The 18,122-nt window shown below is 32.7% G+C and overlaps 1 protein-coding gene across 1 annotated transcript; it reads right to left on the bottom strand.

The window, feature by feature from the left end:
• Positions 1-1,148: 1,148 nt before the first annotated feature.
• Positions 1,149-16,694, bottom strand: LOC110995480 (glutathione hydrolase 1 proenzyme). The gene is made up of 9 exons (XM_022262658.2): positions 16,569-16,694; positions 6,853-7,008; positions 6,337-6,744; positions 6,049-6,249; positions 5,284-5,539; positions 3,873-4,063; positions 3,180-3,420; positions 2,681-2,794; positions 1,149-1,825 (listed from the first exon to the last, which is right to left on the bottom strand). Exons 1-9 carry the CDS (start codon positions 16,574-16,576, stop codon positions 1,670-1,672), a joined length of 1,731 nt encoding a protein of 576 aa, XP_022118350.2. The 5' UTR covers positions 16,577-16,694; the 3' UTR covers positions 1,149-1,669.
• Between the last annotated feature and the right edge of the window lie 1,428 nt (positions 16,695-18,122).

Consider the following 18,122-nt stretch of genomic DNA (forward strand, 5'->3'; position numbering starts at 1 on the left):
GGCGCCGAATTATGCTGAAGCTTAATTGGAATTGGAACGCGAATTAGTTTTCAAATACATCAGCAGAGTGCGCTAAGTACAGTGTTGGATTTTTTTAAATGATTTCTAAATAAATTATACTTTTTAATTGAATCATCTTATCCAAATGATAGTGATGACGATGATTTATCGAATGGTCCGAGCATTTGAGCCATTATAATTATATTTTTAACAGTTTCAAATAACTTTGATTATTACCAAAATCTACGACGAAACGAAAGCCTTACAAATTTTTCACCGATAAATAATATAACTAACGATATTTTCGATCAATGCCAATTTAAAGAAAAAACACTAGTAAATTTTCTGTCACTGAGTTGGTACTGATTGCGAGTATCACGCGAGAGCATTACTTTTGAGAGTGCTTAATTGTGCGAAGCGTTGCTGTAGTTGTAACATTCAAAGTCGAGCATTGTGCCGCATAATGCGCTCTAGTGCTGTTATTGGAAAACTACCAAAATAGTCTGCGAAAAAAGGACCGGCGTGGCAGAAAATTTACGAGCTTCTAATTTTTTTGTTGAATCAATTTTTCTGTTCTTATTTTCATTTGTTTCGTTGAAAAATTTTACTTTCATTATGTGTACTGTTAACTGGGTAAATCATTGCAATGAGCATTGTTGGCCTAGTGGCTTCAACATGCGACTCTCGTTCCTGAGGCTGTAGGTTCTATCCCCGCTTGGACTTAGTTTGTATGCGAATATAACATTCTCTTTTACAGTGAAATAAAATATTGTGTGGAAATCGGCTTGCCTTAGACCCAAAAAGCCGATGGCGTGTGTCAGACACATGAGGATTATCTTCTTGCCTATTATATAGATTGACAAACGATCATGCAATAGATACAAAAATCTGAGGCCCAGACCTAAAAAGGATGTAGCACCTGAATCATTTTATTAATTTATAATTATGAAAATGCATTGACATCTAATGAGGTTTGTGTGGCTTTTATCTCCGCTGTTTGTACTTTTTGTAAGTATAAAGTAGATATTATTTCGTATTGTGAGGAGCCTTAACTAATTAAGTTATCACTGAAGAAAATCCATTCCATATCTAAACTTATAAATATGTCAACAGAAACTTCCATGCGTCAGGCAATAAAATCATAAATAGTTACAACAAATTTTTATTCAAAACTAACATCACAGTTATGCTAACGTGACTACATTACGTCATAATTAATTACACAATATATTCATTCAGTTAACAATTATTTTGATCAAAAATACAAAATTAAAAATATAAAATACAATTTTCGTTGTTGCATAAACTACAGAAGTTGATACAAAACGTCGTTAAGTACACTTGCATACATTTACAATAATTTATCTGTACTCTAAAACTCCTATTATTAAAAAGAAATGCAGCATCATATAGGAACTGCTCAAAATTCGCATTATGAGAACCTTGAAGGTAGTCACAATTTGTTTAATGAGGAATACCGCTCTCACATTTTACAGACAGACAGAAATGAAAGTGAATCAAACTTAATGATTCCATACCAAGTGGGATAATCAAAGTAAAGTACACATCTATGATGATTTCAGTAACGTAGTTAATGATCCCCCTTAATAAGGAAATAAATGCATATAATAATTTCTTGCGCTAGTCACATTGATATGGTAAATTATTTCTAAAATCCGTCCACGCTGCCTATTCGTCTGCTATCAGTCTGTGGTACGAAATAGTCGCCGCTATCTCTCATAGCCGCCACCATAGCCGCGAAACCCGCCGTTGGGCCACGGCTGGTGGTCACGTGACCGCGGGCGCGTAAAGAAGAAATCACTGCCTGAAAAAAGAAACATTTTCAATCGGTACGCTAATTATCGATAAGATAATAGATATGACGCACATACGTTGCTTATTGGTTTGTGTTGATTAGACTGGATCTACACTATATAATAAGATCGATTGGTCTAGTAAAAAAGTATTCAAGCAATGTCATTATGAATGATTCAATTGTCACAAAGTAGCTTTATGTCAAGCAGTAATTACATAGGCTTTAACTACATAATTATATATAAATTAAACGCAATTCATGTAACCTAACCTGGTTAATTTCTATTTATATATACATTAGTTTAGTTTTAAAAGCGATTCATATAAATATAAAACAATAGCTTAACTTTTACTCGTTGGATACAATCTATTGTTATAAATAACCTCTTTAGTCGTCTTTAGGATACAATATATAAGTAGAAACAATATACCATAATTGGTACATAACACTTTAGACTATTACATACATTACCGTTGCCAGGAATATCAAATAAGTAACATCACTTATAAGTGTATAGGTAACAGATGTGTCATACAATTTTAAGAACCGGAAAAAATATCAAATTATGTTTTTGTTCGTCCTTTTGTAAGTAACATCATGTAAGGAACACGCAACAAGAAGTTATAGCTCCTAATTTTATGTTAGTTATAATTTAACAGCTTCAAACAAAGTGTTTCATATATTTGGACATCCCTCCAGCAATCACCACCGTACTTAACATTTCGGACATTAAAGCAAACTTATAACATTATTAATTAACTTAGTTTTTTGTGCTTTTAGCAATCATGGTCAGGAGTTTCATTTAAGCAAATTTCACCACGTGAACACTTAGTGAAACAGAATGGTAGTTTAAAAAGAACTCACTGGGTCGAAATTTTCTTCATACTCAATTTCCATGGGAATGAGTTGGTGATGTAGACGCGGCCTCGTCATGACCTCTGGCAATTCACTGTCTTCCAGAAGCGTATGCATTGTAAGCTAAAAAAACAACAAGTCATTTTATGCACAATGTATGACGCCAACGTTTTAAATAATGTGGCAAGCTAATGGTGAAGACTTTTGGAAATTGGTAGTAGTATTGATTTTATTTAATGTCTTGCATCTGAAACAACCTTATAACATTTTAATTGTGCACATATATAGGCTAGTTGTTGTGACGCAGAAATTGAACACCTACCCTCCATAATAGTTAAAAACTGTATGACGGTAGAGTAGTTCGTTGTCACTAAGCAGGGCGAATTATGCGTAAACATTTCAGATAAATTACGGTTGCAGGATAGCTTAGATATTTATATTTTATATTTGTTACAAATGTATGTAAATTTATGTTGTGGGTAGTTACAGTAAATATATAAACTATTACCAATGCGACTTGAGTCGTGATCTTCGTTCCACCGGCAGCACCAAGTATCAAGTCCACCGTATCATTATTTCGTAGTACAATACTCGGTGCCATCGAGCTGAGCGGTTGTTTACCCGGGCTAATAATGTTAGCAGGGGAGGGAGGCATCCCATATACTGATTGCCGATTGGGAATAGCGAAGTCATCCATTTCATTGTTTAATATAATTCCTGTGCTTCTTGAACGGCGCTGTGAGCCCCAACTATTTAACAAAATTTCAATGAGGTGACAATTCATGACGACGCAAACACATAACAAATATTTGATAATAAACAAGCAGAATTTCAGCAGCCTAACATAAATGTATTAATTTTTATAATCTTTATTATATACATAGTTATTATAATTATTTTATTATATAGACTATCTTATCTGGAACTATATTTTTATATTTTGCGGAATTAACATTTGTAAATATTGCATAATAATAAATCCTTTTGTCATTGGAGTAAAGCTTCGCCGCTCTAAAGATAAATTAATCTTATTAAAACTATTTAACCCTAGACACCAGGTTGTTTCAGACCATTATTTTTTAATGAATTAAAATAATCCTATAAATAGAAATAGTATTATGTGGAACGTCACTGATAAACGCAGAATACATATTCTAAGATCGATTACGCCATAGAGCAACTTTAAATTAATTTTCCTTACATATAGTTAATAGTACTTGTAGCAGATACGGCACTACCATCGGGAGCGACAACAATAATGTGCGCCGTGCCGTGGTCGTCGGCGCCTTCGAACATTGCGCCATAGTATCGCCAATCCGAAAATGTGCGAGTGTCGTCCACTTTAGCTCTGTGCTCTACTGCCCACTCAGGCGTAGACAAATTGCGTTCCAACTGAAACAAAATATAATCAATTCAATACACGTTTTTGATAGCGATAACAATTTTTTTTTATTTTTGTCTATCTGCAAATATGGAAATGCCTTAAGAAATTGAATTTAAATCAATCATTCATATAGCGTAAATATGTATAATACTGAACGGTTAAATATTATTAATAATCCACTAATGCTTCTTAGGTGGAAAGATTGAGTCTTATATGCACTTTTAATATTTATGTGGTCATTTTAAATTTTAATACATATTGTAATTCGGAACTATGATTTTTCGGTCATAAAAATCTCTGTAATTATAAACGCAATTAAACAGCACCAAAAAATATATATATATAACATTTGTTCATTAATCTATGTCCCCCTTTGTACTCAAGTTGTTACTTTATGCAAATATAATGCTAAATAAATTTCTATTTTGTTGTAAGTATGTTACATGATGTCACGCTTTGACAAAACTCGTTATTTTCTATAATTTATTTAAATAAAATAAATGTGAATAACTTGTATGTACTTTCATCTTTTGACATATTTGTTATCGCTTAAGCAACCTACATAATTAGAAATAATATAAATTGTATTTATGAGAAACTTAATTTTGCTAATCATTATAGCCGAATAAAGCCTAATAAACTATTTATTTTATCAAAGCATAAAGTAGAATAACAATATTTGATATATAATAAAAACATATTAAATACGTCGTAGTTAATCAATGTTATCACTATCAGTTATTACTTTAAATACGAGACTTCGTGTCGTTTGATATGAAGGAAATCTATATAGATAATGCTTTGTGCATACAAAACTAAATCCAAGTTTAATTCATATCAGTATTGCTTTTAACTTACGAGACTAAACAGAAGACAATAAGTGGAAACAAAATTATACGAAATCATCGCATGACAGAGATGGATCTTTAAGCCATATTATGATGCTTCATTAATATTATTTATAAAACCAATAACAGCAATTGGTTGTGTTGAACAAAAGCTATTCAAAAGCATTCAAGTTATATATTTTTATTTACACACCTAAAAAAATCATAGTTATCTGGTGGAAAGTGGAAAAATAAACTAGAAATTTTTCTGTTTGACCTGGCCTTATGTAACTGGACCACCTTGGGATAATAATAACAATAGGGATGCCAACTGCGATCCTGACTGCATTCCAGGCCGCCGTTTTGGTAAAACCGATGCAAAGGTGATAAAGATCACTTACCTCAGCTATGCTAAACGGCAGATCGGTACGGCTAGGATCTCCTAGGCCGGTTCTGCGCGCGTAGGCGAACTTGAAGGTCTCCACTATACGATGCCAATAAAGGCTGCTGTCGACTGGGGCGTCTGATCCGGTACCGACCCACTCTCGAAGCATGTTCAAGATAAAGGCCAGTACTGACCCGGAGCCTGGCAGGGGCACTGAGTAGAGAGTGTGCTCTGGCGATACCCGTACGATGATTGGCTCTTGCCATTCTGTTCTGTAAGGCAAATTAAAATATGAAGAAAAATGAATGCAAATGAATTTCTAAACAAGTGAACGTTATTTACTTATAAGAAATAATGATAGCTAGAGATAAACATGCGCAAGTAAAGCCATAAATACCATAGCCAAGATTTGCTTCTGTTTTTCTGAAATAATAGAAATGTCAACGAAGCGATAAATTATACTCAATGGATCATCATTATCTGCCGCTCAAGATAAGTGGGGCATTTGCGACATTTATAGCAAAAACTAGAATTGGTTTTAAAAACAGATACGTGACGAACGGAATATAGTTTATCTTGGTTTACGTTGGCTACGACTTCAGTATATATATTTGAAATAGTACTATTCACTGTGTACGGTTATATTAAATATTATGACAAAGGCGGTTAACCTAATTAGGCCATATAAAGCTTAACTATTAAACCACGAAAAATGTACAATACATATTACAGAACTACATTCTGTGAACTGTGGGTATGCTAAATGCGTTTCACAAGTTACCTGTAATTCCTGAAGTCGTCTTCTGTAATGATGCCACCGAAAGCCTCTATATCTCTCACGAGGGCTGCGGTAAGGGAACCGTTGTGTATCGCCTCCGGGCCCTCCTCCGCGATTATATCGAGAGTACGCGCCAGGGTCGGTTCGCGGATGATATCCCCTTCTTTCCACACTTTCCCGGTTGCTGGGTTCATGTATACTTCGCTATATTAAACATATCAGTATTAAAGATTAAGTGATAATGTTAACGGTACCGTTATGATAAACGTAATATTTAAAGTAATATCTCACCTGAAGGACGGTTCGGCGAGAATCCGATCGCTGTAAGTCATGAGCACGCGACCCATATATTCGCTGACCCGGTGTCCGTTCCGGGCGAGGTCTGCCGCCGGCTTGACCAGCTCCTTCCAGGGCAATCGGCCGTATTCGCGGTAGAGTGCGCCGTAGCCTTTCAATTCCCCTGGCACGGCGATCGCGCGCCCACCTACTTGGGAAGATGCGTTCGCGAACATGTCTGAATACGTTGCCGCTGGAGCCCTCTCCCTGGCGTTCAGCACTCGAACTCTCCCCGTAGATGCGTCGTAGACGGTTGCCAAGAAGCCCCCGCCGAGACCCATACATTGCGAGCAACCTAGGCCCTCACAGAATAATGTCGCAATAGCAGCATCTACCGCTGTGCCATTTCTTTCCAATATACTCCTGAAAACAAATAATTTAATATAATTTCTGAATGGAAATAATATTGAATTTAGTACCAGTAGGTAACGTTTTCAGAAGTTTAAAGTTTCTTAGTTCTAAGATACGTACCGGCCTATAGCAGCGCACTCAATGCCATTGGCAGCGACGACGGCCCGTTGGTAGCGCGGGTGGTCAGGGCTGGACCATGGCTGCAACACCAGCACCGCCACCAGCGCGCCCACCACCAGCGCCGCCAACACACTGCCTACTAGACACCAACGCGACCTGAACACGTACCGTATTAAGATTTTTTTAACTATAAGGCGTTTACCTGTAAACCGTGACTAGTTGGTATGAAGCAAATATTAAAATGAAGGAAAAATAACAAATAGGTACAATGGATAAATAAACATTTAGATAATGTTACATAATCTAAAATTTGCGAAGTCAATTAATATATTTCTAGTTACCGCTGGTTTAAAGCCAACTAAAGGTTACTATTTTATTATATACATATAATAAAGAAGTACGTACATAGATTCATTTATATGTTATTACCTTTATTAAATCACGGTTTTGTTTAACAATTAACCGAACATAATATTGTCTTGCAGTACGTCTTCTAAATGTTTTGACTGTAAATGTTTTTATAGTAGCACAATTAAATTTATAATAATTGCAGATACAAAAAATCTATAAATATTGTTTACATGGCATACGCCATATCAAACATCTTGACCTAAATTAGCTGACATATTTGACATTTGCTTAATTAAAATACGAAGACAAAAAGAGGTTTTAATAACGATAGATGAATGAGTTGCAATTCACTGAGTCAGTAGCGTTTCTCTGGAACAGTCTGGTTCCTTGGTCGGACAGGGTTAGTACGGGTATGCTTTTACTTATTTAATTTAAATGAAAAAGCTATGTGTTGTTTACTCACATTGCTCACTATTCAAATACAGCACTTATTTAATATTCAGTGGTAAAGCGAGTTCCAGCAGTGCAACTGCCAGAAAACTGACGATTAGTCGCTGTATTCTTGAAGGACAGTTGGTCCAAAATAAAAAAAGTAAAATGTGTTTATTATGGAACATAAGATAGGTATCACTTATTCCATGTCATTAAATTTGAACCTGTAGGCATCCCTACTCATCGGCAAAGAAGGCAGATGGTATAGGCCGAATGAAAAATCCCCGGCGTAAAACGGTACCCTTAAAAAATCAAATCATCAAACAACACTTATTTTAATACAAACATAGCAAATTAATTAGTAGCCTGTCTAGCACTAGTCCCAGGCTAGATATATTAAGGTGGAAATTTATTTTATGCCTCGACGTCCAATATTGAAATACCATTCATACATACAGCTACTAAAACTGTAAATTTAGTGCGTTGAATCTATTAGCCGGTGTAGATTTTTCAAATAAAAAATAAGATTTAAGATGCAAAATCTTAAATCATAAAATTTTCGGTAAATACTCTGAAATTAGCTGCTAGTTAAAGAGTATTAAGATAATAAATTATATAAGATAAATTGTTTAAATAATGAATATAATATTCACCCTATTATTTGATGTCAGCTTATTTATTTATTCTAAAATAAATAGTACGCAGTTGTAATAAAACATTATGATATGATTATATAAAATTTATATAAACAAATATGCTAAATCAGACCCAAACGCCTTTTGATAGATATAATTATCAACAGGGCACGTGTCGAAATAAGAATTAAATTACAACAGACAAACAAGATTTATTAATTTTTATATAAAACAACTTTCTCCACGTATAGACTTTAAAATTTAAACCAATTATCGTTTTCTTTATTTAAGCAGAAAATAATGATTATTTCATTATTTATTTTGCTTAAATTAAAATTACATTCTCAAATATATAATATTTCATATTCGAGATAAAAGAATAGGGCCTGAAACTATAGAATCCTTAAAATAACTAGCTGTTTCAATAATAATAATTACATACTACTCATTCTGGAATGGTTTTATGATCTCCTAGAATATTTACTTGGTTTTAAACTATATGCAAATATATTCTAAGTTATATTGAAGTTGTTATGTGGTCCCCACTGTATTATTAATATTTCTATTTACCTAATTACTATTTCTTTACCTTGTATAAGTTAACCATCTGTTTACGTTATAAGTTAAGATTAATTAGTTTGTTCCACTTAATGTATATCCTACTCTAATAACTAATAAAAATATAATGTATAATCTACTCTTAAACGACAAAACCCAAACCTTTAAGTATCAAGCCCCGATCCTTTGAAAGACACTTCCATTCCATATTCCCACTAAAACGCTAGTTTTTGTAAGCATAATTTTAAATAATGTTTGTTACTTTATAAACAAGTTTTTGTCACTGCCTCATAACAAAGATTTAGATTTACCTAGATACCGAAATCAAGGACGACCCTGTACGAAGTTGAATACTTGCGATGAAATATTAGTTAGATAACGATTAATTTTATCTTTATAGATATTTGGTCGGTTATAGAAGAAATTTGATAACAATAAAAAATGTCAGTCAATCTTAAATAGCTTTTGGTTTTCTTAAGATTAATTGTTTGCGAAAACAAATAAACAACAATAATTATTATTAATTTAATTTTTAAGTTAAGTTTTTTCTCTGATGTTCCGCTCATATATGTGTTATAGAGCCGATCTTTAAATGGCATATTCAAGTGAAAATTTAAATGAGAAGTCTTAAGCTTTATATTACTATAGATAACATAATTCTCCATCCGACATGAGACGTTCTTTAAAGTTACATACACATGTTTGGTCGTAGGTAATTTAAGATAATTTTTTGGTTTGTAATCATCAGACCAATTACTGTATTATTTCGTGTTTGTTTTGAAATTTTATCTTCAATGTAATGCTGATGTTTTATATTTAAGATTACTAATTCCGATTTATTAATATGTAAACACTATTCCATGATAATTTCTATCTAGACACCAAACTGGGCGACAACGATTCCCAATAAAGGCACATTATATTATTTGCCTATTAATAAAGAATCCATCACTTAATTAATTAAAGTATAGCGCTATGATTAACGAATCAGTGGTGATTTAATACTTAGTTGTATGTTTATTATTTCATATATACATACATATATAATTTTTCACTAATTATTAAGCCTTTTAATGGATACGTATTAAGTTTATGTTTCTGAACTTAATCAGCTTTTTCATCTCGCGAAACAAAAGTTTATTTTCGGTTACATGATATTTTTTATTTTTACTATTATTGACACTCATTTTAAAAAAAAGCATTTATACTATTATATATCAATTAGATTTTAGTGTTTAACGGTGTATATGTGTATACGTGTGCGGAGGAGTTATAATTATGAACTAATATATATATATAGATGTATATCTATATATATAAAAGAAAGTCGTGTTAGTTACACCACTTATAACTCAAGAACGAAAGAACAGATTTGAGTGAAAATTGGTATGGAGGTAGCTTAGAGCCAGGAGACGGACATAGGATACTTTTTATCCCGTTCGACAGCGTTCCCGTGGGACTTGACATGAAACGTCAGTCACTATAAAAAGTGGTATAACAAATAAGAATCAGACTTGGAATAATAAAACGCAAATTATAGCTATGTAATTGACGTATAATGACAGCTGTGTAATGACGTATATATGACAATTTGATATTTGTAAGAAATCAATATTCAAAATATTTCTATTAAATAAATACGTTTAATTATTTTTACAATTTACAATTTAATTATAATGATAGTGCTATTGCCCATTCGTATAAACAGTGAAGAGAACTATAAAACTCGGTATTGTCGTATGTATACAGTTCATCCAAAGAATGATGAATGTTTCTATTTGTTGTTGTTGTCGAATGACGCATTTAATCGAGTATTGGAACGGGAACGTGAATATGATCACCAGGAATTAGATTTAGTAGTTAAAACGAATGTACCCCTGTTGAAATACCAACAAAAGGAAGTTTATGATACTTTAATGAAGGCAAACGATGATGAAAATGGTGGTTTATACTTCCTAGATGCCCTTGGTGGAACTGGCAAGACATTCCTCATGTCATTAGTTTTAGCAACTGTTCGGGCGAGATCCAACATAGCGGTTGCAGTTGCTTCTTCTGAAATAGCAGCCACATTGTTAGAAGGATGCCGTACGGCTCATTCAGAATTAAAATTACCGTTAAATCTTCAAACTATTGGAGAACCAACGTGTAATATTGCAAAACACTCAGCAATGGCCAAAGTTTTAGCGGCATCGAAAATCATCATCTGGGACGAATGCACAATGTCGCATAAACGTGCATTGGAAGCACTTAACCGAACATTAAAAGATTTACGCAATGAATCGAGATGTTTTGGAGGAGCAATGATTTTACTGTCTGGCGATTTCCGCCAAATACTGCCAGTAATTCCAAGATCTACGGCTGTCGACGAAATAAACGCTTGCCTCAAATCGTCAAATCTATGGCGCTATGTGACGAAACTGCAGCTGACAACAAACATGAGAGTTACATTGCTTACTGATAAAAAAGAAGAAAAAGAATAAAGATGTAGATGACCTGAACTACATAATGGTATGCGTTTGGTGGTTAGAAAATTGAAGAACAATGTAATTTACGCTACGATAATGATAGGAAAATTCAAAGGTGAGGAAGTTCTTATTCCGAGGATCCCGATGATCCCAACCGATATGCCGTTTGAATTTAAAAGACTTCAATTTCCGATACGTCTTGCATTTGCCATGACCATCAACAAATCACAAGGCCAATCCTTAAAAGTTTGTGGTTTAAATCTAGAACATTCATGTTTTTCCCATGGTCAATTATACGTGGCGTTGTTTGTTTTTGCGCCTGATAATAAAACAAAAAATGAAAAAATGTGTATCACAAGGTACTTAAGTGAAGAGCAACCTATGTACTAAAATACAGAAATAATAATGAATGATTAATGTAGGTATTTAATTTTTTTGTATTTTTTCCAATAAAAAAACCCAAACTGCTTATTTATTGCCATTAAGGCGGAACAAAGTTCGCCGGGTCAGCTAGTTAGTTAATAATTAAAAGCGTCAACAATCATCGCATACTTGAAGCCCTTTATTTTTTTACCACACTCATAAATCGTAATTTTATATTCTCGTTTCCAATAACATAAGGGTCACTTAGATTTACGAACTCAATATGTCAAGTTTTTTGTTAATCCAACCTCACTACGTCTTTGTTAAAAAAAATGTTTGAAACAACATTTTAACTGTAATAAACGTAGGCGTAATAGTACAAATACAAATTATTTAGATACGTATATTAAGAAGATATGTTTTTCCGTAGAAACTCGTAAGGATAAATACAGAAATATTATTCTTTATAGGCATGTAGTCGACGTAATAGACGTTCTGATTTTCTCTTATTTACCTGTTATATCATGTTTTAATAGCGCACATAGAAGAATCCAATGACTTGAATGCACTTACATTGCTTTGATAATAGTTCATAGGAGATACATAAAGTACTAATTTATAATTTACGTTCTTATTAATCCGACATTAATTTATTTATATTATTATACGCATAGAAATTATAATAGATTTTTCATGTGTGAAATAAATGTAAAAATATGCAATCTACTGTTTAAAATATACTTAAGAACAACTAGTGTATTATTTCCTTATTACACGGTCGAGTGGATTTGACTGGCGATGTTAAAAGAGAATTAATTTCGTGACGTGTGACTGAATTTTGTTTTCCATGTTCTGAAATCTCATCATTCATGGTCTAAAATCAGGTTGAGGTCCCGGTAGAATGCGACAGCGACCCCGGAGCCTCTGTAACGCGGCTTTGTAGGAACTTGTCGAGGTGTTTTTAGTGGGTATTGTTCACCCAGTCTCTGAATAACAAAGATTTTGGTGTGGGTCAAGTCTCACATACCCCTGCAACTTTTTAGGGCAGGGAATGCGCAAATGCATTCGACCTGCCACCTCGAATATCAAAAAAAAAGGTCTAAAATCATTAGGGTAAAAAACCACCTTTACCGGGGAAGGCGTGGGACCTTTACTTCTCTCTCTCTCTAGTGAGCTTCCGTTCTGCCCATCAGGAGTACGGATGGTAGTCGAGTTGCACGAGTGAGTCTGCCAGGACACGCCCTTGCGTGGGAAAGTTTCCATTCCCCCATTTCAGCCGAGCTGAGTTGTCAATGCCCAGCTATTCCATTCCAAAATAAAATTCCCGATATCTTAAGTTCGATCCCGGGCTCGGAAGTCGAAAAAAATTATAATAAAATAATTTAAACATCTGACTCTGAGGTATGTGTACAGAGGTTGTAAGTAAAATTTTGGTAGGTATAACCAAGTAACCGACTGGACCTCAAAGGTGGTGTTCCTTGTGGGAGACAAAAGGACAAAGAAACAAGGGCAGACCTAAAGAGCACAGGAACGACGAAATTTAAAGGGTAGCTGGCAAAATTTTATTGATAATTGCTAGCTTAATATAAAAAAGTTTGGAAGAAGTTGGAGGAGGCTATTGCGAAATGTTATGAGGCAGTGACAAAAACTTGTTTTTAAACTAACAAAAACTTTATTTAAAATTATGCTTTAACTATTACAATAACTAGCGTTTTAGTGAGAATATGGAATGGAAGTGTCTTTCAAAGGATCGGGGCTTGATACTTAAAGGTTTGGGTTTTGTCGTTTAAGAGTAGGGATACATTAAGTGGAACAAACTAATTAATCTTAACTTATACAAGGTAAAGAAATAGTAATTAGGTAAATAGAAATATTAATAATATAGTGGGGATAACATAACATAACTTATACAAGGTAAAGAAATAGTAATTAGGTAAATAGAAGTATTAATAATACAGTGGGGACCACATAACAGAAACCTATGAAGCGCCGTGTACAAAAGTTTACGAATCGAAAAATATTTGGTATTTTTGAATAAAATGTTTTTCATTTAAAATACTTAGTTTATATTTTTCTAAATAGGTAAATAAAACCAAGAGAAGAATGAACGTAGCTCCGGCGGCATCCTGAAGACGGACAAAAAAATTAAAATGAAACTACAAACGTAAATATTATCTTGGGAGACGTGTACATTGTACAATAAGCGAAATATATGTTTTGTTATTTACCGTCTGACTTACAGTATTGTACCTACTTACTTATCGATACTCCACTGCATAGAACATACATACATGTAGGTGTAACAAAAATTATTTCGATTGCGGCGCCCTTGTCTTGGCGCCTCAGTACGCCGCACACTTCGCTCAAGGGGCGGCACAGCCCTGAGTATAATGATCGTGTTAATTGTATAACACATTGTCTAAAGAATGTTCTCAACAACTTGCTATTTGAGATATAAATCAAACATGAAGACTACAAGGAAATGAACAAGTTCTTTAGTCATTTTAAACATTATATTAGAAATAGCTTTGGGTTTTAAATATTTACCTACAAACCGTTTTATAATGTACCTATCCTGTTATAATTTTCTATGGATGATGCTAATCGATATTTTATATAACTATAGACATTCCTGTATTTATATAGCTAAATATAAACATCTCTCGTTATCAGCGATAAATTAATCTATCTATTCAGATTTCATTTGAACATTGACCAACTGCTGACATGACTTACGTGGTTGTTCCAAATTTGAATAGCTGACGGTGCGCGATTCAATACACCAATAGTTCACGAGAATTGTATATAACTGTGAATGTCATGTAAGTAGTATTAAAGCTTTTGTTTTATAACAATAAATCAGATTTGGATATGCTCTCTCTCATTTCTCGGTTCCTTTTTTTTATTTTTTTCTAAAGGCTCGGCACACTGATACACATTGGTAAAAACAAACATAAAATACAGTTTTTAATGTGACAAGCACTTAAAGGCAAACATGATACATTTTCCATTCAATCCTTTGGTAAGCCTACGTGATAACTTTAAGACAATCCACCACCTTGAACCTTTGATTTTACCCGTAGGTTACTCTGTCTGTTAACTAAGGTTTCTGGGTGCAAACATCCCGAACTTATGTATTTATTCTCTATGTAAATGTTAGGTTAAATACATAGAGTCTCCCACTCTTATATTTTAGTTATCTAGTACAGCTGTATACTAATCGTATAAGAATCAAAAGTGATTGGATTTTCTCTTTAGCAATTATCGTGATAAACTAAATTAGGGAAAAAAAAATCACACACGTTGTTATTTGAGTAAAATTTAATATAAGACAAGCCTTCAACTCTGACATTATCTTATTTAGACCTTTTATTTTGTAACGCGAATATTCGGAACAATTAAAAATGAATTTATTGTGAAGCAATTTATTATTAAATAAGTATTGTTTTGTCTACTTCATTTTTTAAATTACTTATTTATTTTAACGATGATTTTAAACAGTTATTTAAAAAAATCATACAGGCGAAATACACCTTAAAGGAATTATTTGTAAAATAAATTTAAAAATAATTATGATAATCTTATCACTCAATAAGAATGACTAAATAATTAGTTACAATTTACCGTATTTCTTTTGTACACATGTCGTGGGTATTGCGAATCCGAGTTTTGCAAAACTCAAATCAATTGATGACAAACAGTTGCACTGTTTTTTTATTACTTTTGATTTTTCAATATATACACACATACAGTACATTATAATTTCGCTTGAATATTGCCGTGTCCTTCAATTGCACTAGGACAAATTACGAGCCGCAATAGACAAATAACGAGCTAATAACACTGGTCTTAGATCTTTAACGTTTACGTAAGAACTAGGTAGATTAGTTAGTACAAATCATTCCTCACTTAATAACTAAGGTAAACCTACAGTCAGTTATAAATAACTATCGTTTCTATTTATATATTAATATTTTTTTTCTTGGAACTTTAATTTCAGAATGTTCATAGAAATTCAAACAATCTCTTAACTATAAATATAAAAACCTTTTACCATATACCATATACCTCTATACCCATAGAGGTAAGAAATGTCGATAAATTAATTTATACTAGACGACGACGTTCAAAAACGAATTGGCGTGCTAGTTCGGTAGGAATAAAATAATACCTACTAAAACGACCCGGACGAAAATATTTTCGCAATGGTCACTTATAACATTCAGATAAATAGGATACAATTTTTTATGTTTTATTATTAGACGTGTCGTATTTAAATAAATCTCAACTATATTAAAATGCAATGCCATCTACAAATTAATTTCAAAACAAATAATAATCCATCCTTTAATAATTTTGTTTTTGTGTATTGTTTAAATTTTGTTATAAAAGTATAGTCTATCATAACAAATGAGTCGATCTACTTTATGTCGCATGTATGACTATTGTTCTGTGGCTGAAAATTTTCATTTTCCAATTTGATTTAATGGTACAACAAATATTCTATTTCACCTATATATTGGTGTTTCTTAAGCTACTACTACTATTGACGCATCACTTATTAATTCACATTGGGTTTTTACAAATCACAACTACTTTATTCGTAAGTCTTAGGATTAATACCTGCGCATACACAAATTACATAACCATTTCCGATCATAGCGACAAATCGATCGAGAGGTCACAATGTAAGTAGGGCAGGTTGGGATGGCCAAATTTTGCAAATGGCTTAAGATCTTCGACCGCCTTTAATTTATCAAGGAAATGATATAACCGTACACTATATACAACACAGATTATATATAAATTAAAGGTAAATATGCAACTTAGACAGAAATACCAAGCATTTTAATGAAACTTGTTATTATTATTAACCAGTTTTGAAAGTCGTAATTCGTAAGTAAAATCCTACCTTATCATTTTGCTTGGACACGACACTTAGAAGCGACTACTGATCACCAACTGCGCCTGAGTCGAATTTAGTTAGAAGGCTGCGCGTAACATTGCGTTATACGCGTAGATACGATTGCCATTACTTCGATTACCTGTCACAGTAAACTCGCTAGCTGTTTCATAATTTTAGGCAATAAAACAATTTTTTTTAGAAAATAAATGTATTTAAGTAACATAATATAACTTATTTACTTAAACAACTTATGATCACAGTGCTATTAAAAAAACATATTGATTTAAATATATATACACATATCTATATTTAAATCAATACTATAGAATACGAAAATGTAAAACTTTGGGATTTTTATAATAAATAAATAAGATCCATTTTAGTGTGCCGTGTAAAAAACCAAAATTTTTAGTAACTGAAAACCACTATCAATTCGACATTTACATTTTTTTATGCATTTTTAATTACATAGATATTTTTTTTTACATAATCGTAGTACAACTTTAGCAAAGATTTTATTTTCCATACAAAAGTTCTTTTAATTTTGTATAAATAATAATTAATTAACTTGTAAAAAATGCGTGCTGAGCAATATCCTGACATCCTTTTACAAATAGAGCGGTAAAGCTTAAAGAAAAAAATACTGCGTTGTGATCTCTCTTGAAGAGGTCAGTGTCAAATGCTAATCACTACTATTCGTGACCGCAATAAAAAGTTATTATTCTATTTCTGAGTGAATTTCTGGTTATTTACAACCACTACATAATTAAATATTTATGCATGATTAAGTTTCTATATAATCTATGGACAAAACATAATTCACCACATACAACTTGTTCAAAGAAGAAAAATATCGTAAGCAATAAACGTACTATAAAACATTACTGAATCTATCGAAAGTTGAATATATCGATTTAGTTGTTTCAAGAGTAAATTATCCTACAATTTTAATTTATATTATGATTGGCCTAAATAATGCACTATGGCGATTTGCGGTATTTGATGAATACGCGAAAGGGCGGTATTCAATTCAATTCAAAGTCATTCATTCATTTAGATAACTTAATGTACACTTCAAAAAAACACACGTCAAAAAAATTTAAATATTAAATGCTACTAATTTAACATTTACTGCCAGTTGTCAAATCAATGATGCAGTTGCTCAAAAAGTGGCGTTCTGGTCCAGAAATGTGTGTAATCCAGAACTTCTGGGTGATAATTACACACTCGTGCTTTTTCTATACCTTTTCCGCCCTCGTGCGTTCTGTTTGACAACTGTCAAAACAATGTCTATTAAAAAGAAAAAAACAACCACGAAGTTTTTACATAAAAAATCCCAGAAGTTTTTATAATTTATGCAAATATTTAAAAAAGAAGCTATTAATTTGTTTCAATATCAGATTTAATGATTGGATTCAATGAGTTAGGTTTGGTTTCTTTTCATTTCATATCAATAAAAATATTCTACTGAAGACTTGGCTGTATGGGCGTAGTTCCCTTTGCCTACCCAAAAAGGATAAAGAAAATAAAAAAAATGTATGCTATGCATATTCTTTTACG

This window comes from Pieris rapae, chromosome 4 (assembly GCF_905147795.1).
Source record: "Pieris rapae chromosome 4, ilPieRapa1.1, whole genome shotgun sequence".
Taxonomy (NCBI): domain Eukaryota; kingdom Metazoa; phylum Arthropoda; class Insecta; order Lepidoptera; family Pieridae; genus Pieris; species Pieris rapae.